Source organism: Onychomys torridus, chromosome 2 (genome assembly GCF_903995425.1).
Source record: "Onychomys torridus chromosome 2, mOncTor1.1, whole genome shotgun sequence".
Taxonomy (NCBI): Eukaryota; Metazoa; Chordata; class Mammalia; order Rodentia; family Cricetidae; genus Onychomys; species Onychomys torridus.
The window spans coordinates 119,557,860-119,584,788 of NC_050444.1; the positions used below are offsets into that span (position 1 = coordinate 119,557,860).

Below are 26,929 nucleotides of genomic sequence, written 5' to 3' on the forward strand. Positions count from 1 at the left end.
GTGCTGTACGGAGCGTCTGTACGGCCTCTGCTGCTTCTCACTGACAGCTCCAGTGCAGCAGTCGCTGTCCCCCTAGGTTCTGTTTGCACAAAGTCAACCATGACTAAGTGCTGAAGACACCAAATGCCACAGCCACAGAGGGAGGGGCTGTGCAGGCTGGTGAAGCCAGCGTCTCTGCTGTGTGCCGCGTCCTGGTCAGCCATCGGGAGTGTGGTTAGGATTGTCTGAACTCTGTAGCTGTCATTTTTCAATGAAAGCTGGTATATGCAATAAATTAGACAAAGTAAAGTTCTTTATAAAGCATATAACATATGTACCAGTTTTAGACTTTATAATTAATGCTGGAGATCTATATCATAGTAAAAAATGACAAGTCCCCCCCAAATAAGGTATTTTAATGATCTGATCCTATCGAGTAGGATCATTGAGATCCCAACTCCATCAGCTGCAGTCTCTTAACAAACAAATAAACTTTTAGATGGAAAGGTTTCTCTAATTCATTACCAAGATCTTCAGAAAATGGTGAGGTCAAATGTCACATTAATAAAGACAAAACATTCTTTCAGAAGTAACTTGGATTAAACAGCTGTTATCTTTCAGCTTAACTACCAAAGAATGAATAATAAACCAGAGTGAGGTAGAGCTTTATTAGCTCAGAACTGTCCCACACATGGTCCATAGACTCCCTCAGAAATGGCTGTGTGGACCGTGCTGCAAGTCAGTCTTGCCTAGTGGTTAGCGCTTCACTCCTGTATGCTATGAAACAGCACAGAAGCCTTGGCTCCTTGCCATGTGCAAGTCTCTCAGTTAAGTGTCTAACCAGAAGATAAAAGCACTAGGGAGACAGGTCAGCAAACCTTATGTTGGAAGCACAGGAGAGTAAATGTCCCAGGCTTTGCAGGCTCTGTGGTCCTATCGAGGCTACTCGGTTCCTGATGTGACACAAATGTAATATGAAATGAGTGAGCGTCACTGTGTTCCAAATAAAATCTCGGGGACACTAGAATGCAGTTTCTGGTCGGAAGATCTCCCCTGCCCCAGGCATTCAGAAATGTAATCACAGGTGGACACATGTGGACTTGGCTAACCCCCGTATGATGTAACCAGCTACTTTTCCTGAAGTGCTGTGTGCTCCACACAAGGTTATAAATGGTAAATGACACAAGCTTGAGTCCAGCTTGTGAGGTGACATCGCTCTCACTCTGCCAATGGGGTGCTCTTTTGTGCTGGTGTAGAACTAATGGAGTCTGCGTGACAAGCGTCTGTCTGGCGGCACCTTGCAGTTTGTGGAAAGGTCCTGAAAGACTACGGGGATGAGATTAATCTTAGGAGAGTAAGATAAATGCACGTTGGCGTCTAAGAAATTCATTCTAAGGCTAAGGAAACAAAACACTGTTTCCCATTTATTGCTTCAGACTTTGATGTCAAAATTGTTCCCAGGCCCCAAACAAGGACTATTGGAATGCTGATTCTCCAGTGAGCTGAGCTGTTATCACACAGATTAAGACACATCTAGTGCTTGTGGAAGATGCCCTCAACCAATGCCGTTTCTTATTGCTAGTTGGGTAGTTGGCTGACCGGCCTGCTGCGTGACAGTTCCTTCTGGAAGTCAGAAACCCGTATCGAAAGGCTATGGCTAGTGTGAACGGAGTTAAGGCAGCGATGAGCAGCAGGCCCCGCAGAGGAGCGCAGCAGGCGGGCGGGCAGGAGACAGGCAGCTCAGTACACACGCTTCTTCTTCAAGTAGGTTTCTGTGTAGCTCACTCCCGTGTCCTGAGGGTGCTGGCCGACGAGCTCTACTGCGCCCCCTTCTGGGGCAGAGATGAGATAGGCGGAGCCTCGCTTCTCGTTTCTCAAAGAGGACACCTGGGAGAAAGGATGTCTGTGAGGAAAGCATTCTGAGGTGCTGTGACTACAGAATCGGAGGATACCCAAACTGAAGAGATACAAAAACACCTTTCACACAGGAAATTTGACTTTCAAAACGTTCTAGAAACCACCTGTGGAGTGCTGGGGGTATGGTTCAGTTCAAGAGCAGCCTCTGAGCACTCAAGGGGCCATGATCCATCCTGGTTCCACATCAGTCTCATCTCGAGCCTTTACAAGCAGACCTCTGAGCCCTCGCCTCAGTCAGGGGACATGGGAGAAGGAAACTGTCCCTGCTCACACCCGAGTCAGAAGAGCAACACCAAGTGCCATGTTCAGATGGAGTTAGGCTAAAAAACGCACCTGTACGAGCAACTGCCTAGCAACTGGGAAGAACTGGCTGGGTGATGTCAGGGAAAATGGAAGTAAATCTGATGCCCCAAATAATCAGATTTCTAGGCTCCCTTCCAGAGACTCTGGTCCAGAAAGGGCCTAATGTGTTTCCCATAACAGGCCATCGTACTCGGTCCAGTGAGATTGTATAGCATAACCTGTGACCTTTCCCTACATAAAGTGTGAGGTGCTTGCTGATGCAGTTAGACAACCCAGAGTCACAAGATGAGAACAGCTGATGTCGAGTGGACAGCTTTCTAACACTCTGGAGATGTCACACAGACAGTGTCTTTGAGTCAGCTGTCATTTTTACAACCTTAGAAGAGAGCCTGCTTCACAGGGACTGGCTTTGTCCCTCTATCATCCTGTCGAGAAAAGGCCTGGGAGCTCATAGGTCGCTCAGTGGCACAGCCATTGCCTTGGGCTTGATCCTGAACGACACAATACTAAAACCCCGAGCTCCCTCTGTTGGTACTCACTCTTACAACCCCAGTCTAGGGGATAATTCACAAAGTCAAACACTGATTAGCCTTGGCTTGGAAATCATGGTGTGGTGGAAGGAACACAGATGAAACCAGAATGGTCTAAGCAGGCTGACAGCTGCCAATGCAGCAGCTCTTCCCTGGGTGCCTCCCTCGGAGCCTCAGCATCTCTCCCAGCACTCAAAGACACTTGCTGGATGCTGGACCTTAGCCACTAACACAGCTAACCCTTCAGGTAGAGTCTTCTTTCTAACCATCAACCCATTCTGTAAGATTTTTCCCAAAGGTGCAGGGCCAGATGCAAACAACTCTCACAGTGGGCAGAGAAAATTCTGAACTAAAAATGAGTAAGGAAAATAAAAATTAGTCACAAAGACCAGAAGCACACGAAGCAGCTTTCTGTCATCTGTCCCCAGCATCCACGCTTCCATTCCTTCTCCACACCCTTCACCTTGAGGCCCTGGGCTTTACCTAGAATGAAACGTCCACTTCACTCTCCCCAAGCTTTCCTCAAATGCTGGAGAAGGTCCAGTGGGATGGCCCAATGGGAAAAGACATTTGCCATCAAGACTCATGACATCTGAAATTCCAAATGCAGTTGAGACAGAGCGCAGTCTGGCCCAGTGATGCAGTGGGAGCCAACAGCTCACTCTGAAGATGTAACACACACAGGTCCTTTCTACACATTAGCTCATTTAAGGTTAGAACAACAACCCAGGGCAGCAGGGAATTTATTATGGAACCTGCTACCAGCCAGTGTGGTGCAGATACCTTCAATCCCAGCACTCGGGAGGCAGAGGCAGGAGGATGTCTAAATTTATGGCTAGCCAGGGCTACCTGGTAGATCTTGTCTCAACAAAACGAAACACTATGGGCTGGAAAGATGGCTCCATGGTAAGAGCACTTACTGCTCTTGCAGAGCATGGGGCTCAGCTCCCAACAACCACACTAGTGAGCTCACAATCACCCCAAGACCAGTTCTGAGGGATCTGACACCTCTTCTGGCCTCCACAGGCCCCTGCACCCATGTGGTATAAACACAGACAAGCAGTCTCTCTCTCTCTCTCTCTCTCTCTCTCTCTCTCTCTCTCTCTCTCTCTCTCACACACACACACACACACACACACACACACACACACACTAGCGACTATAGCCTGCTGCTGGTGTAAAATTACACTGGGATGTGCATATTCCCCATCAAGTACTCCACAACACCAATCACCAGGCCTCACCTCCAAAGAATCACTGCCCCATCAGTGTGAACACTGCAGACAACGTTCACCTTCAGCGGGACCCTCCCCTGGGTGAGGCAAAGCTGCCTTCCATTCTCTTGTTTCTTCCCAGGATTCTGATCTTTGGAATCCTAACGCTAAGCTGAGACGTTCTGAGCACTGTGGTTATGACTCAAGGAAATCCCCGAGGGCTTGGGTAGTCCCGAGTGGAGTTACTCTCCACTCCCCTCCAGCCTCCCCCAGGGGAACCAGCTTCTTCACTCTTAGACGTTTCTTCTATTTCACCAAGAAAATGAGAGATCCAGACTGATCCTGGGCGATTCCTTCACCCTCATTCCTGTGGATCGGAACTAACCACACAATTTGTAACAAACAACACGAATGTGGCAGTTCCCCAAGTGTCCTTCTCCCCCACATCCAGACTTGCATGATGACCAAGCAGCCGCGAACATGATCCCAGACCTCAGTCATGCAGACTCAGCTCCTCCGGTCCTCCAAACCCCATTCCACTCAGTCCTACCCATCGCAGCCAGCGACAGCTCTGTTCTTCCAGGCCTTACGCCTTGGGCCACCCAAACGACCCTCCACATACTGTTTGCTCAACCTCTCGAAATGCTTTGCTCCCAGTCAGCCACTGTGCTCCAAGATCCATCCAGCATCGTTTTTACTGGCACTGCAAATGCTTCCTCCCTGACCCTGCAATCTTCTGCAGTCACAGCTTAGAATACAATCTTAAGTAAATACATAGGTCTAAGACAGTCCTGATCTGTCTGTCCCGTCCCCACCCACTGTGACTTCATTTTCCATGTTGCTCAGGCCTCTCCTGCTGGGACAGCCCCTCTCTCCTTTAACATGCCAAGCATGTTTGCCTCACGATCTCTGCATTTGCTGTTCCTACTTTGGGGACTTCACGTGACATACACAGAAATCTGTGTGGCACACAGTCTATAAAGACTTCTCATCTTTGCCCTGAAGTCATGGTGCCACATTTTTAAAATCACTCGACAACTCTCACCACAAACTGTCAGAGTTATACCACATTAAGTTCATTTAATGGTACAAATGAATGAGTGTCCCTGAAAGGTCTACATGGGTGTGCAGATGTCATGGGCCACATAGTGTGGTGTGCTTTGCACTATTTTCCCACTAGGTGGCAGCATTAGACTAAGGAGAGACCCAACCTCTTCCAAGTCTTTGTCCATTTTGGGTTCGTGCCCACTCCAACTCATCATGCATTCGGTGGCTGATTCCCTAGGCTGGGCAGCCAGCTTCCCGACAGCAAAGAGCCCTGTAGCTAGGGAAACACAAGACTCCAGCTCGCAGTGCAGAGGACTCCTGACAGTGAGCCAGGTGGCTGCCAGCAAGCCAAGTGTGGAAAGAAAAACCCAAGGCACAAAACAGTGAAGGAATTCCTAAATTGTCCCCCATATTACTGAAACTAATGATTATGTCATGCTGAAAAGTCACTGATAAGTGTTGGCCTGTTTTTTCTACTTGAGTAAAAGGGAGTAAGAAGGAATATTCTATTGTTGTTCTGTCAAATTATAGTTAGAGGTTACACTCAGTATTAAATATTTAATAAGTTGGCTCATAGTCTCCTATAACATGGGCTCCTAACAGCCATCTGATGCAGACAGACCTGTTCATCTTTACTTCAGAATCTGAAATTTTAAACTGTATATATCTAAATTAGGAAGACACTTGAGATTATGATGCTATTAGATCTTAAAATAACATGTTTCTGACTTCATTTTTCATAGTGGGCTTCAAAAAGCTCTAAAACACTAAGTAAATATGCACCCTCTATTTAGTATAGTTAAGTTTATTCCTAAATTTCCAGAGTCCAAGGGCTGGCAGGATGGCTACACAGTTAAGAGTATGTATTGCTCTTGCAGAGAATCTAAATTCAGTTCCTAGCACCCACACTGAACAGCTTACCCCTGCCCAGAACTCCAGCTCCAGGAGATCGGACACTCCCTTCCAGCCTCTGCAGGCACCTGCTCACATGCACATAACCCGACACAGATGCACATGCACACAATTCAAAATAACATTTAAACATGTCAACTGTCAAGTATTCTCCATGCACAAAGCTGTATGATGCTCACAATCTAATCCTAGAGTGTCCTCTCCGTGTGCCAGCAGCAGCCACAGATTCCTCCTTCCTCTGCACCCCCCAAGTATTAGTCTACTGACTTTTACTACAGATTTACTTATTCTGGACATTTCACATAAACAATCATAAACGTGGCCTCTTTGGATAACTTCACTCAGCGTGCTTTCAAGGTCCATCCGCTGAACAATATTCTACTGTTCATTTGCCTGGTAACTGGTGGACAATTGGGCTTTTCCCTTTTGCCCGTTAACAGACAATCTGCCATAAACATCAGTGCACACTGGTATGTGGACACATTCAAATTCTCCTGAACACATATCCAGGAGTGAAACTCTTGGTCATACAGTAACTTAAGACTTTGGAGGAATGCGATTTTTACTGACATTTCACCACGCCCTTGCCCACACAGCTATGGCTCTTTTTCCTTCCTGCTTCTTGGCTGGGATCATCTCAAGTGACCTTCATTTATTTCAAGCTTCTCACTCTTCTCCCTGTTGACATCTGCTGCTATCCCCTCTGAAGCCTTTACTTCACTTTATTGTAACTTCCGAACTCCGAATTTCCGTGTGCCCTGCTTGGTGTGACATGGCTCCCACACTGCCTAAGGTCTTTCTTTACCTGTGACTCACTTTAGCTCTGCAGTGCTGTTTTAGATCACTGTCTGCTAAGTCCAACATCCAGGCTACCCTTCGGAGCATTTTGTATTATCTGCTTCTCCTGTGCACAGGTGTGGTAGTCAGTGTTCTATTGCTGGGAAGAGACACCATGACCACAGCAGCTCTTATAAAGGAGAACATTTAACTGGGGCTGGCTGACAGTTTCAGTGGCTTAGTCCACTACTGTCATGAGGGGAAGCATGGTGACATGCAGGCAGACACGGTATTGGAAAAGGAGCTGAGAGTTCTACATCTGGATCAGCAGACAGCAGGAAGAGAGACACACTGGGCCTGTCTTGAGCTTATGAAACCCCAAAGCCCACCTCCCAGTGACACACTTCCTCCAACAAGGCCACACCTACTCCAACAAGGCCACACCTACTCCAACAAGGCCACACCTCCTAATCCCTATCAAGTAGTGCCACTCCCTGATGACCAAGCATTCAAATTTGTGCGTCTTTGGGGCATTCCTACTCAAACCACCACAATGGCCACATTTCCTGATTTCTTTACCTGTTTACTGAGTTCTTGTTGTTGAAATCTGAGGATCATTTAAAATAAAATGATGACTGGCAATGAGTCTCTAAACCCCTCTTGTTAATGTTCACTAGCTTTTCTGAACTTGTGTGTGGCTGTTACAAACTGTACTCTGTTAGCTTACGTAGTCAGTTAATGTCTAGATAGCGTTCCTTCAATACCTAGATCTTTCTTTTAAAGTTTTTTTAATTAAAAATTTTTATACAATATACTTTGATCAAATGTTTTTAGAATTCAACTGAAATTAAACGACTGACATATTACCATAGTTCTTTGTGTAATTTTTTTGTTAATGGCTACCCGGTGGATTGCAATGCACATTCATGTAAAAAGCAATGACCTTCTCATCACATTTCACTTGCTCCATACTGTCCCTGGCATTAGTGTTGTAAAGTAACTCTTACCTGCACGCATTACAAAGCCAGTGATACTGCTTATGATTTTTACTATTAAATAAATCAAGAAAGGGGAAATGGTCCTTTCTTCTTCACATTTTACCAGTCCTAACAGTGGCTCTCACTACTGGAGTCAGATGGGGACAAAACATGGAGGCTGTCAAACACCATGCAATGTACAGGAGGCTCCAACGATTACAGTTCAGTCCCAGATGTCAGTGGTGCCAAGGCTGAAGAGCCTCAACACAACATGCATTGCTCCCACCCAGTTACTCTCTAGATCATCTCTTCTTAAGTATGACTTCTGTACACTATCATGTGTTCAGATAAAACTTGCCTGCCTCACAAGGGGAGACTGTGCCCATTAGATCTGTAAGTCTTTAAAGCAAGTTAGTTTTTCAAACACTTCATATTCCGTGTGGTAGTTTGAATGTAATTGGCCCCCATAATCTCATAGGGAGTGGCACTATTAGAAGGTGTGGCTTTGCTGGAGTAGGTATGGTCTTATTGGAGGATGTGTACCACTGTGGGGTTGAGCTTTGAGGTTTCCTATGCTCAAGATATGACCCAGTGTCTCAGCTGACTTCCTATTGCCTGCAAGATGGAGGACTCTCAGCTACTACTCCAGCATCATGTCTGCCTGTACGCTGCTGTGCTCGTCATGATGATAATGGACTAAACCTCTGGCACTGTAAGTGAGCCAGCCCAATTAAATGTTTCCTTTATAAGAGTTGCCACTGAAAACAAAAGAGGTACCAGGGTCACAACCATCCATAATGAGATCTGGTATATAGGAATACATGTAAGCAGAACTATACACACACACACACACACACACACACACACACACACACACACACACACGCGCGCATATATACATACATACACACACACACACACACACACACACACACACATATATAATAAAACGTTAAAAAAAAGAGTTGCCATGGTCATGGTGTCTTTTCACAGCTATGGGAACCCTAACTAAGACACTCTTAACTTTATCTCCTCTACTGATGTTTACTTCCAGCTGCCTGGTCTGTCACTGGGGCTCCCAGAAGTCTGCTCACTGGTTTCCAATCTCTCTTCGTCCTGCTGCTTTATTAGCAGCACACCTTTTCTTCCCATTTTTCCCGCCTTGCGCTGTGTCTGTCTAATGTAATTTTTAACATCAGAAACAACCGCCGTCAGTTCTAGGATTATTCGCTTCTTTTTAAATGTCTCCTTTCTGAGACCATCCATGATGTCTTTATGGTGTTGCACACATTTAAGTTTTAATGCCACTGTTTACTAATAGCAACACCTGGGCATCATGGATCTCTGTCTCCCTTATGTAATTTTTAATTCTGTTTTATGTGTAAAGATGTTTTGCCTGCATGTATGTCTATGCACCATGTGTATGCCGTGTGCCCACACGGAGGCCAGAAAAGGGTGCTGGATCCCTGGCACTGGAGTTAAGAGATGGTTGTGAGCTGCCACGTGGGTTCATTCTGGGAATCAAACTCAGGTCCTCTGGAAGAGTAACCAGTGCTCTTAACTGCTGAGCCCCATCTCTCTAGCCCCAATTTCTTAGTACTTTTTAATCCTTGGACACTGAGATTGAAAAGTGTAAAAGGTGTGGATTCTGTTACCTTCCTCTGAGGAGGATATTTTGTTCTAGATGTTAAATTTGCTAAGCTCGAAGCCAGGCTCTCTCCTCTGTGCTGGGCTTCACTGGCCATCAAGTTGTGGTTGTCCACCAGGCCTCCGGCATCTCCCTCACACCAGCGGTTCAGGGTCAGCCACGTGTGTTTGGGCCCAGTTTCCGTGACGACTTTGGGACTCCTATCCATGCAATTCCCTGTTCCAGGACCTCCCACTTTACAGCTTCACCAACAGTCCTAAGGCTCACTTTAAGTCCGCAGGCCAGCAAGACTGCAGATTTTGTACAGGAAAAGGAATCAAGCAAAGAGCCACAAAAACATGGCTGTCATCCAGGGGAGTTCCCCTCTGTCGGACACGACTCCTTCAGTTTCTACTGGTTATTCTCCAATACTTTCAAACGGAAGCTACTTTTTTCAAATCTACTCCAGATTTTTTGTTTTGGTTTGGTTTTTTTTGAGGCAGGGTTTCTCTGTGTAGCAGCCCTGGCTGTCCCAGAACTCACTTTGTAGACCAGGCTGGCCTTGAACTCAGAGATCCATCTGCCTATACCTCCCCAGTTCTACTCCAGATTTCATCAGGGGTTCCTGCAAATAACTTCACAATCACTGAATATCAAATTCTTAGGTGTGACAGCTTTATATAAAAGAGAAATTATTCTAATATGGGACACAACCAGCTCTCCCAATCCTTATGTACAAAACGTAAGCAGAGTTTCTGGGAATGAGTACAGTAACACAGACTCTGAGGTCTGAGAACCCTTCACAAACTGTAGGAACGTGAAGAGTTAATTCCACCTCTCTACTCTTCCACTCACACCAGGAAGTGGGTGGGTTCCAGCTCACGGCATGGTAGACTACTCACATAGTCTCACATATGTAAGATCCTAAGTGCAATTCCAGCACTCTTAGAAAAAAAAATGGAGCTGGGGCCGGGCGGTGGTGGTGGTGGCAGCGGTGGCGCACACCTTTAATCCCAGCACGGGGAGGCAGAGGCAGGTGGATCTCTGTGAGTTCGAGGCCAGCCTGGTCTATAGAGAGAGTTCCAGGACAGGCTCCAAAGCTACAGATAAACCTTGTTTTGAAAAAAAAAAAAAAAATTAACTGTGTTTCTTCTATTTTGAAAAGTCAACTTTGTTCTCCTCTATGAATGATATTTGAAGATTTTATCATATGTTTACATCATCTTAAATTTACAGATTGCATTTACGGGTAAAAACAATATAAAATGCTTATTTCAGTCTTAGTTGAACATTTTGTTTGTTTCTAATCTTCACAACTATGTATTATTCATAAATGATTTTATCTCCAATAATTTAACTTTTGTCCCTTACATATAATCAATCTACAGTGTGCTTATCTGTGTCATTACTGAATACATTAACAAAGATGGAACCTTAGGAAGAGAGAATGTCTTCCTCATGACATCAGCTCTGACCCCCCCCCTTCTTTAAATTAAACAGGTCACTACCTCATCATATCAATTCATCTTCTGGACATAATTTAGAATAATACTTCATATTCATAGGTTCCGTAACCATACATTTAACCAACTGCATGTTGGAAATATTTGAAAAACTGCACCCACAGCAAAAACATGCAGTTTTTTCTTTGTTATTATTCCCTAAGCAACACAGTGTATTTATGTAGCATTTCCAATACATTAATTATAAGTAATCTAAAGAGGTTCAACCCATGAAGGAGACTTGCCCAGAAATACTGTACACATGATACCATACAGATGAGATCTAAGCATCCACAGATGGGGTATCCACAGGAGCCCTGGAACAAACCTCCTATAGATCCTGAAGGTTGGCTCTTCTTTTATGCTATATGACTTTAGTATAGAGCTGAGCATGCTGGTGTACACACACAAGCCCAGAACTCCAGAGGCAAAGGCACGATAAGGTTAAGGCCAGCCTTGCTATCAAACACTCTACTGAAGTCATAGTATACGAATGCCTATAAACGTGAACATTTACTCCATCTCTAAGCCATGATGAAGAACAGAGGGTGTTTTTTCCTCCCTTGAGTTTCTAAGGTTTACACTCATGTAAAAGAGAGGTCAACAGAAATTTAAGAAAGAGTCATGTGGTGAACCGCAAGAAAATAATATAGGGAGTCCAGCTGTATATAAGCTATACCTTGACCAACCAAGGGTCCTTCAAGTGGGAAGCCATTTATCACAAAATATTTGGTGTTATTCAGCTGCTCCTCATTATGAATTTCTTGTGCTCATAATTCCCACATAACATGTATATGTCAGCATCCTGCTTGGGCTAGTACTTGGACAAGGTCACATAGACAGGGCCTGCTGCCTCTGAGCTCCCAGCTCCCTTTTTAGCATTGGAATTGGGTATCTGCCTTTTGCAAATTTCCCCTTTAGCTAGGACCAGCCCCAAACAAAGCATTGAAGGACTAGCAGGGAACAGAACAGTGGAGACCATCCCTTGCCTTCAGGCCCAGTGGCATTCCCAGAGCAACTGACTGAGAACAAAGGAGGTTTTTGCATATCCAGGTGGTGTGAAAGGTGGAACAAGATTCCTGAGAGACAGAGCTGGCATGGCCAGAGAGAAGAGAGGAAGACAGACTCTGTAGAGGGTAAGGCAGATCTCTTGTAGAGTTTTCTGAGAGCCAGGAGTAAGGAGTTAGGGAGGACAGATGGAGGATGAAGGAACAGAGAACGAAGATGAGGTCAAAAGCACAGGAGCTTACTAAAACTATGAGGACAGGAAAAATAGGCACAGAGAGGAGCTGAATGTGAGGATGGAGCTGAAGTTGTATAGATAGAATTTTGCCAATGGACAAAGAGCTTAGTGTATCTAGATTCCTTACCCCACTGCTGGTAGCATCTCTTCTGGGCCCCTGGGAAGAATATTATTAAGGCTGGTCCATTAATAATATTCGAGAGAGTCAGGTAGTAAATATTTAACCTTGTAAACCATGTAAGTCTGTTTCACTGGATATGGCAGCACTATATAAAATACATAAACGTATGGATGAGGCTATGTCCAACCACAAAACAGGTGTAGGCTGGATGTGGTGGGTGTAAGCGCGGTAGTTTGAAGACAACTAATTAAATCGTGAGAGGTAAATATTTGGAGCAAAAACAGTTTCTTGAGCCTCTCCCCAATTTTCAAATGATGAGCAAGAGATAATTATCCCCTGTGTTCTCATAGTGCTAAAGTGTGATTTAACACTCAGTGGCACCAGTGTGGAGCTGAACCAATTTCTCTCCACATTGTCATGAGCTGTGTATCACTTACCTGGCCATAATCCTCGAAAGGTAGAGAGTAGGTGACACATTTCTCCAGTCCATGCTGGGACTCATTTCCCTGAAAGATTGCATCCAGAACGTTGCCTGCAATTCCAGTCTTCTGAGCTGTGCCTTTCCTTGCAGTGGCTAAAGGCAAAAGCAAGACCATTCAGCGATTTGTTAAATTGTGAACAGTGTAAGAACACATCAACTCAGCCTGTTTCAAATATGTTACTTATATATATTTGTATTTATTTTCTCTAGGAGGAATTATATATCACTTCATTCATTCTAGCAACTGAAAATGGAAGTTTGCCATAGGTAAAATAATTATGATGGAAACCTCCATATATATAAATGTATTTCTGTTCTTTTTTTCTGTACTGAGAATTGAAACCAAGGCCTCAAAAGTGCTAGGCAAGCACTCTACCACTGAACTATATACCCAAACCCAGAGACAGATATTCTGCATCAGTGCTTCTCAACCTTCCTAATGCTGTGACCCTTTAATACACTCCCTCATGTTGTGCTGATCCCCCAACCATAAAACTATCTCGTTGCTACTTCAAAACTGTAAGTTTGCTACTGTTTTAAATTGTAATATAAATATCTGATTTTCAGGATATCTGATATGTGACCCCCAAAGGGGTCATGACCCACAGTTGAGAACTGCTGTTCTACACCAATGCACACAAAATGCAAATTAAACGCCCTTATTAAGGCAGCACTTGTCACTGTCAATTTTTAGGTGAGATCAACATGCTGATCACTTTTCCTAGATTTAGACAAATTGTGCATTAATGCTCAAGAGGATACTTGGTACAATGCCAAAGGTGTATATTAAAAATTACACTAATCTTTAACCCTTTTCCTTGCAGTTCATAGTTTCCTCAGATTTACATCATGCATTTGCACGAGCGTGTGCCTGTTAGATCAGGGTTTTAATAGCAGAACTGCAGTCATGCATTTCCACTTAAAATCCTCTTAGAGACTACTTCATAAATGAGTGATGTAGACAACTTCGGATTGTTGTTTTGTAAAGATACACACTGATACTCAGTGTTCCATTCTGTGTACTCAGCCTCTTCCCTACTGGACAACAACGTGTTCTTCAGTTCCAGTTACCGACTGTTTTCTAGGACTGTATTGGGAAGATTTGACTCATCCTAACGAAGGCCCAGGAGATTCCATTTCTGCTGCCTGGTAGTCATGTATCTGGGTATAGGAATGACTGGCTAGGTCGGGTAGAGGTGTCAGTCTCTAGTTTAGAACAATGATTCTCCCTGCACTGTAAGGATCACAGTCCTTCAAACAATTCATTGCCTTCATTATTTTCAATAATTAAATAAAATCACTTTGCCCTTAATAAAAATATTGCTGTAAAAATTTTAAGTGTTTTTATTCATTCAAATAATGGGATTATTATTAAAGATTGAGATAGTGACTTAGGGCTTAGTTCTGTCAATAGGCATCGTGAGTGTCAACTAAGTTAAGATGAAAATAAAAGTCATTACAGAATGTCTTCAGGGAAACCTCAGTGCTGATGCCGAGTCCTCACTTACATAGGCACACACTGGGTAACACACTTGCCAAATTCAAATACGGGTTTCTACTGAGCCGAATTTCTTTTGGTGGTTCTCCCAAGAGTGAAGTCTCATTCTTAGAGGCAGCCTATTCACCAAAAACAAAAGAAGGGATGTTTAATGAGCGGTATAAAAAAGAATGAGGAGTGTTACATACAGTACATCATACACACACCAGAGAGGTCGCAAAAGTCACAGCGGTCCTTCACTCCACATAATACATGCTTATTTAAAATAGTTACTAAAATTAAAGTGCAAAAAGGCTTACTTCTCAATATATCTTGTACAATGTGATCATTGTGAGCTCTAGCTGGGCATGGTAGCTCATGCCTTTAATCCCAGCACTCGGGAGACAGAGGCAGGTGGATCTCTGTGAGTTCAAGGCCAGCCTGATCTACACAGTAAGCTCCAGGACAGCCAGGACTGTTACACAGAGACGCCCCCTCTCAATAACCCCAATAAAAATAAATAAACATATACTCTAATCACAGAATTCTACAAGTGGAGTGGAACCTGAGGCATCTTGTATCTTCTCACTTGACCTTAGAGAACTCATCTTTGCAAGAAAAACAAAACAAAACACTAATTCTGTATCTTATTTCTAGAAATTTGGGTATTAACATTTATTATAAGATTTAAATTTTTCATTATGTGGCTAAAACCAAATGACAGAAATGAAGCTTGTTCATCTCTAGACCTAAAAGTAATTTCAAGCCAAAGGAGGGAGGGGGGAGGAAGACAGAAGAGGAGGGAGGGAGAGAGAGGAGGGAGGGAGGGAGGGAGGGAGGAGGGAGGGAGGGAGGGAGAGAGAGGAGGGAGGGAGGGAGGGAGGGAGGAGGGAGGGAGGGAGGGAGAGAGAAAGAGAGAGAGAGAGAGAGAGAGAGAGAGAGAGAGAGAGAGAGAGAGAAGAGTGTTCATGAGCTAACGCTTAGATGACAATGGTACACAGGACACAGGAAACACAGACCCTACTATGTTCATATACCTAGTAGGAGCAAAGACTCTAATTCATTTGACAGGAAAGGATGGGATGGAGGCTGAGCCTTCACATGTTCCTATTCTCCTGAGAGACAGCTTACTCTTTATTCTCTGGTCAAAGATTTTAAAACCACAGTTCTGGTTAATACAGGTTAAGATAAAGCTAGTAGCTTAGTTTTCTTTTCAAACTGATGGGTTTTTGTTTTGTTTTGTTTTTTATAAGCACAATGAAGAAAGTGAAATCCTGAGTGTTCATTTCTGTATGTGGGAGCCACAGCCCCTTATGTTCCTGATGCTTTCCTGGCCAATGCTGCTGTGTCTGGACAGTGGACCCTGTTCTCAGACATCTTTGTAAGCCTCAAAGAAATCCAGGTTTGCTTGTGACATGACCATCACACGGACATGTTTATTCAGTTTATGTTTGCTGAATGCTGACTATGTTCCAGGGACGGGTAACATTCAAATGAGTGTGAAATTCAACCCGTAACATATTCACGGTGGCTCAAGAGAAGTCTCAACTGGAACTGCAGCTTAGGAGAAGCCATTACGGTGGGGACAGTCACCAAACACAAGTGGAGTCAGAACCATGCCACAATCCAGGGACAGGAAGGAAAGGAAAGGCAGCCGGGGGATTATCCATTTCCCCGTGTGCTTCCTTGCCCTTGCACCCACCTCTGTGCCTTTTGGCTGGCTCTGTGTCTTCTGGTGGCCTGTCAGCGGGCCTCCAGTAGGAAGGCCTGGGAAGGTCTGCAGATACTGCTGCGGCCCTGAGAAACTAGCTTCGGTCATGGCCGCAGAGGCTGACTGCTTCTCCTGAGTTGTCCCACGGCCCGGCCCGGCTTGTCCGGCAGTGAGCTGATGTGGGAAGAATGGTAAGAGGCCCAGCCCGGCTGCTAGTGTCGTCTGAGTTGGAATCAGATTAGATGCTGTAGTGAAAAACAGAGGCAAAAGAACCCTGATTACACCAGACATGGTAGTCTATTTCTGTACCTATTAGAGGACTATGAAATCCAACAGGTGAGGCCGGAGGGTATAAGTTCACAAGAAAACAAAAACTGACAGTAATAATGCTTTTAAAACTCTCAATTTCTAAGATAGCCTCAATATTATATTTTAACTCTACATTGTAATTATTATTTTAGAAGCTTATGACTCTTTGACATTTGAATTACATCAGTACTTAAAAATGTCCAGCTATTACAATTTGGTTGCTTCCTTATCTGAAGAGAGTAATGGAGTTTCATGTTTAAAGAGTTCAGTATGTCCTAGGTTAATGTGGATTCAACAGCAAGCCTGGTTAGTAAGCCTCCACCATGCTGCAGGCTGGCTGCACCATCTCTTCTCAGCTTGAGTTCAGAGTCTTTATACTGGCAATGTGACCTAGGCAGCAGATTTGCACATAGAAATCCACCAATTCTATAAATCAACACATTTTTAAGTGGAGAGATCTGGGAATTAAACACCAGTGTGCCACCATTGTCCTTGAAGTCAACAATCAGGAATAGACAGGCACTAAATCAACAAAAATTATATATATTTACCTAAAGGAAGTAAAACCCTGAAGAGAATTTAAGTTTTCATAGGAAAATTAGGAATCATTTTTACAAGTCAGGCTGTAAGTCAGGGCTGGTGAGATGGTTCAGCACAGAAAAGCGCTTACCCTAGGCAGAGTTTAAATCCCAAGACCCACAGGAGAGGCGAGAACCAATTCCCACAAGCTGTCCCAGACACTCCACCTTCATGCCCTAGCACATGGGAGCTCTGCCCCCAAAACATAAATACGCAAATAAGTCAATGAATTTCAAAATGAAAACTAAAGAAAAAATGCATAGGTCAGCCAGGCATGGTGACAGGCATCTCCCAAATATTTGGGGGCTAAGGCAAGATCATTTGAACTCCTAAGTTCAAGACCAGCCTGGGCCACATAATGAGACCTTGTCTCAAAATCAATAAATAAACAAATAAAAAGCATATAAAACAAGAGGCCAAAAAGAAACGAAAACAGTCAATTTTGATGACTCAATCAACTTTCCCTTTTACAAATTCACTAAACAGTTTTGTTAGCTGGCAGAGGACTAGCTCTGGTTCCTCTGTGTCTTAGAATATATTTATCTAGGCAGTGAAGTGTCAGGGTTCTTAAGACAGCACCTGAGAGAGCACACCGTATTAACATGAGGAATAAACGTTTTCATAGCTCCTGGTCATGGGAAGTCAAAGTTTTTAGGATGACAGTCTCCCATCATATCAAGAAATCTCTGGGCAACTTAACCATTGCCTAGTCAATTTCAACAGTCAGACTCGAGACTGAGTTGTTCGGTCACTTGACTAGCCAGTTTTACGTGTAAGAGACGAAATGTGTTACTTGTGTTTAAGGAACTTAAGTGACCACTGGTGCCTTTTCCCTCTGCATGCTCACATCCAACCCTTCAATCAAGCTTCTACCTGGAAACGCTTTTCTAATTAGTCAAGTAAGAAACCCTGCTATTGTCCTGCCGTTCTAAAATACAAATGTTCTGTCTATTAAGTGCCCAGAGCACATATATCAATTTTCTTTCAAGTAATACTTTTAAGACATCATTTAAAAATGATTGAGTCAACAGGGCTTAAATTTACAAACTCTAGCTATTCTGTTCGTAAGGGCCGGGGCTCCTTATTCAGTGAAGTTGAAATGGAGACATGAGGACTGTGCTGTGAGCCCAGTGGGCAGTGCGTCATCATCAAATGGAAGCTATGTCTTCACCTGGCATGTCTGTGAACCTGCATGAAATATTAAAGCCCATCCAGCAGGGACCATCTCATCCTGGCATGGAGGCAAGCCCATTAATAACGTATCAGCTGAGGCAATGGGGCTCTTGAAATTTTAAATGACCAAGATTTAAATTTAATCACCCTATAAATAAAAGAGAAATATACAGGTAAACTATCTCAAGTCGCAAAGTGACTCCATAGGGACTTCTTGGCCAACAGGTTATTTACTTTTGTGCGCTTCTCCATGGTGTCCCAGGTCCGTTTTCAGGGGAAGCGGTGGTCCAATCGCCAGCGTAGGCTGCAGGACCATGGTGGGAGGCTCTCCGAGCAAGCCAGGCTTCTACAAGAGAAGGGGCGGGAGGAGACGTTTCCCTCGGTGGAAAAAAAATAGAGCCCAGTGAAGATGGATACGTGTGTGAAATTCAACCCCCATCAGTGGGCTGAGGTTATGAAAGGGCTGAAACACTTACATTGTTAGTGTGGGTACTGTCGAACTTCATCAGCTGCTGCTGGACCAACGGGAGGTGTGAAAGGTTCGGAAGGAGAAAGGGTGCTGTGCTACCCATAACTGAGCTCTGTGGAGTCAAGGCGGCATGAAGTTAGTTACATTTCGAAGAACTATTGGTTGTATAATCAACTCATCTTAAAGTTCAATTCTCAAGTGAGTCTGAAAAAAAAAGAAAGAAACCACATTCTAACCAAGTGTGGTAAGCACACACCTTTAATCCCAGCACTCAGGAGATAGAGGCAGTTCAGTTTCTGAGTTCAAGGCCTGGTCTACAGACTGGGTTCCAGAATAGCCAGGGCTATGCAGAGGAAACTCTGTCTTGAAAAAAGCCACTTCTTAATCATCTACTTTCACCTTCAGGTAATATTACCTCATATATAAGAGGTGACCTTGCGGCTCCGAGACCTTTGTCATCCTCTCCACTCCTCACCCTCTTCCTGGCTTTAATGATTGCTGAAATATGCATTTACTGATTTAATCATTTGACAAAATCTGTTGCACACTTTTGAATGAATAGAATAGTGTGCTACCTAGTGAGAAATGCAATGTGATTGCCCCTATGTATCATATCCCCGAGGAGAGGTGACTTTAAATATAAAAACAAACAAGATTACAAATGGCAATTCTACGAGGAAAAAATACAAGCAGATCCATGATCAAACACTGGGAAATCTTATTTAGACTGGAAGATTTGTGGGAAGCCCTAACTTTTCTGCTGAAATCTGAAGGCTGTTTAGGGAAAGCCTGGGTCAGGTAGGTGGTACTCAGGAAGGGCATTCCTGCCAAGGAGACTGACGCTTGGAGGAATGAGCAGGTAGGTCCTTTGGAGACAGTGAGATGCACTGAGCTCAGGAGACGGAGGGACTTGTAGACCTTGAAAGCAAATACTACATTTCTGGTCTTTCTCCTAACACAGTGGTTTTTGACCTTCCTGATACTGCAACCCTTTAATATCGTTCCTCATGTTGTGGTGATCCCCAACCATAAAATGATTTTCATTGCTATTTCCTGACTGTAATTTTGCTACGATTGTGAACATCTGATATGCAGGATATCTGTTATATAACCCCTGTGAAAAGGTCGTTCGACATTCCCCAGAGGGGTCCTGACCCACAGGTTGAGAACTGCTGTCCCAACACAAAGGGGATATTATCAATGCTCTGACTGTTGTTATCTGTTTATCACTGTTCATACTTGATTTGAAATAATGTTTGTTTGCCCTACTGTTTTGTTGTTGGGTTTTTATTGTTGTTTTGAGATAGAATCTCACTCTGTAGCCCAGGCTGGCCCAGAATTTACTATGTAACCCGGTCTGGTCTTAAATACTGTAGTCCTCCAGCCTTGGCACCTCCAGTATTGGGATTAGAGGTGCAAGCCATCACATCTGACTTTTCATACTCCTTGAAACAATAGAGACGATGAGAATGTTTTGTTCAAAGCTGTAGCCATAATAGCTGCAGCACCTAGAACATGTGGCTCCTCAATAAAATATGTGGAGGGAGTGAATGAGTAAAGGCACCGTAATGTACAGGAGTCCTGAATGAGATAGCAAATGTAAAAAAGAAAAGAAAAAAAAAAAGATGGCATGGTGTTTTGAGTAAGAAATAATTCCCTTATCTGTGGCATGGTTTGGAACCTTTGGCAAGTGGACGATGCTGGAGGAAGTCCCTAGAGATTTAAGAGATTACAGCCTCACTCCACTTCCTGCTCTTCCCTTTCTCTCTGCTTCTTGTATCTGGATGAAATCTGAGTGTCAGCTTCCTGTTCCTGCCACCAGGCATCCTCTGACCAATGATGTCACGCATTCCACCACAGACAGGCTCCATCCCTTTGAACCCGTAAGCCAAAACAAAACCTGCTGGCTTTTTGTCAGGCTGTGCTATCACAGCCAGAATAACTACTGTGGGTGTGGGGGGGCTCTTTGTCTCCCTTCTCTCCCTTTAGAAAGCTGGCTTTCTGGAGTGGTGGCATACACCTTTAACTCCAGTGCCTGGGAGGCGGAAGCAGGGGGATTCTGAGTTGGAGGTCTGCTTGGGCTACTTAGCAAGACCTGTCTTAAAATAACAAAACACCTGTCTTTAGCATCACACATTTCTTCCATACTATAGAAGTAATAATGTAATTGATTTGTACATAGGTCTGTGTATCTTTAAATATATTCTGAAATTAACAAGTGATGTCTACTTCCAATATGACAAATATGTCAGATACTTATGTCTAAGTGCCTATTTAAAACACTTATCTGAAAACATAAGAAAAAATATTCTTTGCTCTTGCAAACACATGAACTATTTTATAACACTGATTAAAATTTAAAGATTAGGAGTTATTGTTCATTTCTTTCTATAAATTTGAATTGAGACTGTATAAAATGTTTGTTTTAAAGCCATTGCTTTAGAACTGGGAGATGATTCAGTGGGTAAAGTGGGTCATGTGCAAGCATGAGAACCAGAGTTCGAATCCCACAAACCCATAGTAAGGGGGAGGTGTCTCACACACACAACAACAACAACAAACACCAGCCTGTAACCCCAGCACTCTGTGGGAAGGTGGGAGTGGAGAAGGGAGAATCCCTGAGCCTGCTAGCTTGGTAAACGCAGCCGCAGGCAGAAGGCAAGGAGGGCACCCAAGCTTGTCCTCTGCCTCCCATGCCCATGGCACACATTCTGCCTATCACTCCCGACCCCCACCACACACCAAGAGAAAAAAACTACTGATGTATTATCTAGTAAAAATTACCACAAAGTAAGTATTCTGTTCTTAACAATTCTCTCCCAGTGGGCCTTGGTGAGTTTACCTAGCTGGGCTGTTTTCATTAGCTCTGGATTACACACACTCATCTCTGATTTTATATAGCTATCCTTATTAAAGGGTGTTCTCTGCCAGGTCCAGCTGCACAGGCCTGTAATTCTAGCTGCTCAGGAGGCTGACGCAGGAGGACAAGTTCAAGGTCCACTTGCTGACAGTATGAGTTCAAGGCCAGCCTGGGCAAGTACAGTAAGACTCTGGGTCGGAATCAAAAGTTAAAATAAAGAAAGCTAGGGGTGTAGAGTTGCAGGAACGCATTTACCAGCATCAATGAACTCTAGGACACTCCCTAGGACCACAAAGGATGGAGGGCAGGCAGGGAACTTTTAAAAAGTAAAATGCTCAGTTAACTTCTAGACAAGGTCTGGGACTCTTGTAATCCCAGTCCTTGGGAGATGGGGGCAGGAGAATTGGGAGTTCAAGGTCATCCTGAGCTACCTAGGATCCTGTCTCGGGTGCCGGGGGAGGTGAAGTATTCACTCCGAATCTTCGGGGGTTCGGAACCAGGGCTGTGTACAAACCTGTTGTGCTTTACTGAAGTGGAGCAGCGCGGAGGGGAGGGAGGACAGACTCAGCAGATGAGATAAGCTGGGTGCGACTCGGAGAACTGTTTGGAGAAGGCCAGAGTCAGTCAGAGCAAAACCGTAGCCACGGGGCTTAAGAAATTAAAAATCCACCATGTTCTAAAAGCGTTTCTTTCACCACCTTTAACCTGCACAGAGGTTTCAGCATCCACTGGCTACAATTCCAGACTTCTTTCCTTGCGATTCAATCCTGGAATTTGCTTTAGAATTCCAGCACTTTCTGTCTTGAAGTATCAAGCACCCAACACAGGTTTGTCCACCTCTAGCACTCGGCACAGCTGGTACTGGCAGCACAGTACTAACTGAGGCCTTGGTAGTTGCTCAGTGCCTTTTACCCATGTGTAGGAGAGTTTTGCCTGCACGTACCTATACAGTGCCTGATGCCCGAGGAGGTCAGAAGAGAGAGGTGGATTCCCTGGAACAGTTTCCCGCATGTGGGTGTTGGGAACCAAACCCTGGTTCTCAGCAAGAACAGCAAAAGCTCTTAATCGCTGGGCCATTTCTCCAGCCCCTTAATGCCTTCTTAGCAGGTGTTTGGAAAAAAAATTTGTCAGAAGGTAGGGCAAGGGGAAAGATGCAATCCTCATCCTTAAAAATCTTATGAAAAATCCTTTACAGAAGATAATATATATGTGCAGAAAGTCTTACATCATAAAAACTAAAAAGATGCAATATAACTACATATACCAGGGCATAGTAATGTATGTCTTGAATTCTAGCACTCAGAGGCAGAGTCGGGCAGTTCTGTGAGTTTGAGGCCAGCCCTGTCTACCCAGCAAGTTCCAGCCCAGCCAGAAATACACAGTGAGAGCCCATCTCCAAAGAAACAAATTGTACATAGAGATACAAGGAATAAAGGGTATCTACACTCTTAGTTCTGAGTCCAAATACCACATACATTTCAGAAAAGATATTTTCAGAATAGATAATATACAGAGAAAAAGAGAACCATAAAATAGAAAACACATGATTAATTTCATCTTATTATGTGTATATATATATCACAATAATATATCTATCACACACACACACACACACACACACACACACATTTATATTCAGAAAAGGTCCTGGTAATAGCTTTTTATAATGTACATGCAACACTAAGTCATTCCTGTATTCCCAGTTAGGTAGTGAGTCTGTATATAAAAACAAGAACAGCAACACACCAAGTTAGCATAAACCTACCCACTCTATAGAAAGGCTCAAATTAAAAAGTAGCCATATATAACATGTGAGTAAGGGTACTGAGCAAACTGGAGTCTATACCTTAAATGTAAACCTACCTCATCGCTCAAACCTACAGTTATTTACCCAAGGTCATAAAATATAGGTATAAAATAAAAACAAATAATAAAAACATAAAAGTAAAAACAAATCCTCATTGCCATTTTACCTCAATCTGGAAAGGACCTAAATGTTCATCAGGTCTGCTAATGAGGCCTGGGGGTTCAGTTCAGCAGTGTAGTGCATACTTGGGCTTGCTCCCCAGCACCCACGCACTGACCAAGAAAATACGAAAGAGCAATTGGCATGCATCCTTTAGCTTGGCCTGTGATCACTGAAGTGGAGATTTAATCTTCTTCCCCAACCAACCCAAACAAAAACAAAGCCAGGCACGGGAATAATGTCTCAATCTGTGTAAAGAGTAAAACATCTTAAAACAGAGGCAGTAACATTAAACATTAAAAAAGCAGACTCCTGAGACTGGAGAGATGGTGATGGAGGACACATGGCAGAGGACCAGAGTGTGAGTCTCAGCACCCCTATCAGGTGGTTCACAGCTGCCTGTAATTCCAACTGTAGGGATCTGCATTTACGTACACATACTCATCCCCTATAAAAAAATAAATTAAAAATAAAATCTAAAAAGCAAAACAAAACAAAGCCACATGCCTATATGACCACAAACCAATCCAAGTAGAGAAGTGGAAATACATAGTGTTGGATGAAGGGACAGAAATAATACTGGAGCAGAATGATCAAAGATGCCCACAATCTGAAAGTGTGGACAACATTCTTCTAAAAGCCCCGAGGGCACAGGATGTGTCTCTAAACAACAGAGCAATCTTAAGCTGCATCAGGAGAAACGCTGTGCTAACAGGAGCAAAGGACTACTGCACCGTGCCAATCATTAACCAACCAAGAGGAGGCTGTCATGTCTGTGAACACTGTGTTTCAGGACAAACTGGAAGATCTAGATGGAATACACTGTGGGGGGGAGGGTAAGGGGGGTAAGGGTGGGGTTCCCATACAATGTAACTGCCATGAAAGTTCTAATTCCTTAAAAGACCCTGTATGGCTAGAAAGAGCTGCTCCCAGAAGCTGTGAGTTATTAATCAAAACTTCCCATGCCAAGATGAGGCGCCTCCTCATGCTAGAGCTGTTTGTCAACTTGACACAAACTGGGGTCATCTGGGAGAGGGACTCTCAATGGAGAAAAGGCTTCCATTAAACTGTCCTGCGGGCAAGCCTGTGGGGCATTTTCTTCTTAATCAATGATTGGTGTGGGAGGGCCCAGCCTAGTGTGGGCAGTGCCATCTCTTGGCAGCTGGTCCTGGGTTGTATGAAGAAGCGGGCTGAGAAGGCAGTGAGGAGCAAACCAGTAAGGATGCTCCTCTGTGGTCCCTGCCTCTGCTCCTGCTTGAGTTCCTGGCCTGACTTCCCTCAATGATGGACTCTGAGAGGAACCTGTAAACCCTTTCCTCCCCAAGTTGATTTTGGTCATGGTGTTTATCCTAACAATGAACAGCAAGCTATATACACACCACATACCCTGGATGCATCATATAAAGAAGAAAGCCAAGCTAGAACTGAGCTGAAGCTTCATCCCTGCCGCTGGTTTTCACAGTCGGAGCCAGCAGGCTGCTGGGGGAGAGAAGAGATCAATAGTCTTACCCAGAGGTAAGGTCTGTGAGCTACGAGACCAACTTGGCAGGCACGCTATGGCTTTGTACAACAGCAACACTCCTGTTACGGGGTAACCAACAGTTCTCTGACCAAATTTGGAACTTGATCCCCGGGAGGGAAGCATGCCTGATTCCATAAACCTGGTCAAAGACCCACGGCCAGAGAGATGATGAGCCCTAGAATGGGAACTGAGGACTGATTTTTAGCAAACTGACATGGTGTCAAGCTACCCTCTAAATATTTGTTTGTATCCATAGAAAAACGCTGCTCTCAGCCTTCATTAGCGAAACCTGGAATTAGTGAACGGTGGTGAACACAGTGCAGATACTTGTGGCCCCACAGGTATAGAGAAGAAATGACTGAACAAGACTTTTGAACCATTCCCTGAAATGTTTGTGGAACACTGTGGGGAAGAGCGGGAAGAATGTAAGAACCAGAAGACAGAGGAAGGACTGTGAAATGTCACTTCCTGGGGAAGACACGGCCCTTCCAATCCTAGTCTCACAGCAGCTACAGATGCCTGCACCAGGGTGGCACAGGAAGCAGCCACCAACAGTCAGGCATGGATGGAAGACCGGCTCAGGACGCCCTCCCTAGCCCTCATTGATGAACTGTTTGCTACTGATCAATTCAGGAAGGAGCTCCGTAGGCTTCAGCTGTGTACCCACTGGTTACCCCACCAGGCTCCGATGGATAGTCTCAATCCAATGGTCTCACGATGGCCCGGCTACAATAAACGGGTCATAAAACAAAACCCCAAGTCAAGAGTTTGAGAAAAGGGTTGGTACAGACGGTGTGTGTGTGACAGGGGTGGGGTAAGTGATAGGGATGGGAGGGAGATTATGGGAAGCAAAGAGCGATCAGAATACTTATATATACACAGATGAAATTGTCAACAACAAAAGTTTTTACAAAGACCCACACCAATGACATGCTGGAGAGTGTCATGGCCTGGGTGCACGGAGGAACACTACCACTAAGTGTCTTTCATTTGCCTGTTCCTGCTAGGTCCTTTCTAGGAATGGTGCTTTCCTGAATTCTACGAGACATTCTAGAAGATTACCCAACTGAAGCATTCTGGCAACTCCCAAATTTGTATAGCTAGTTGGTCAGAAGTTCAGGTAGCCTAGAGAACCTTTAACTTGTAGCCAGGGACTTAAGTGGGGCAGCCACACAGAGGCCATGCTCTTCATGTGTGGGTTTGCGTGGCTTAGTGTGGGAGATGGCATCCGGCCAGTTGGTACTGAACTGGAATAAACACACTGAGCACACTTACGCCAAATATATTTATTCTAAACTTCAGCATTTCCTCCTAATGCTAACACAGAAATCCTGTTCATGTAAAGTTGTTTGTTTCAGAGGAAATACCAGAAGAAGAACACCAAATAGCTTGATAGTCAAAGTACAGAGACAATACGCAGATCTGGATAACTAGAGGAAGATGCTTTTGTCATCTGGTTCAAAGAGAAACTACTTTGTTCTTCACAACAAGGAAAGATGAACACAGAAGAAACAAATCAGCAAGTTCCACAAGGTAAGTCCACTAAAGTGCTCCATGCTCCATGCTCTCGGTTCATCCGGGCGACAGCCGAGTGGTGTGCCATTATTACCAAGTTTAGAAGTTCAACAAAGAGCTGAGTGGAAGGTTTAATATTTAACATTTACTAATGATACAGAAAACGGAAGCACATAAGTAGACTGTCCCTACAAAAGAGCCAAGACATGGTACCATCTCAGATAACGAATTAATGATCGCTAACAGTTCTTAGCAAAGAGCTAACTCTTTTAAACCAGCATAAGTGCACCTTAACCCATAATGCATTTCACATATTCCACACACAGTGCAGCAGAGTAACTTCATACCAACATCTGTGCTCAAGCAGGATGTGTGGCGCTTACCTGGCTTAACTGCTCGTCCACACAGCTGGGGCTGCAGAAAGAACTTGTAACATGGCAGGATTGTTCAGACTTTTCATAATCTGTACCGGATTTGGCTCTGGCAGTAATCCCTTTTGATTACTGTTCATCTTCAGCATGGACAGAAACAAACATCACAAGAAGCTTAAGTGGGAAAAGGGCAAAGAGCCCAGAGGTGTTCCCCTGCCTAGGAAGGAACCTAAGACTTACTTTCTGACAAACATGATTTGCTTTATATCGTGAACTTAAGTGTAATTTCTACCACAGCTCTCAACGACAATGTTACATGTTGTTTTGTACACGTGATGCAAGGTCTT

At 44.1% G+C, this 26,929-nt stretch overlaps 1 protein-coding gene across 1 annotated transcript; it reads right to left on the minus strand.

The window, feature by feature from the left end:
* Positions 1–1,334: 1,334 nt before the first annotated feature.
* LOC118577946 (ribonucleoprotein PTB-binding 2-like) lies at positions 1,335–26,722 on the minus strand. The gene is given in 9 exon segments (XM_036178578.1): positions 1,335–1,866; positions 12,587–12,723; positions 14,139–14,247; positions 15,810–16,063; positions 18,114–18,225; positions 18,356–18,460; positions 21,723–21,808; positions 26,595–26,631; positions 26,633–26,722. Coding segments are annotated over 9 exon segments (1,077 nt in total). The 3' UTR covers positions 1,335–1,719.
* Between the last annotated feature and the right edge of the window lie 207 nt (positions 26,723–26,929).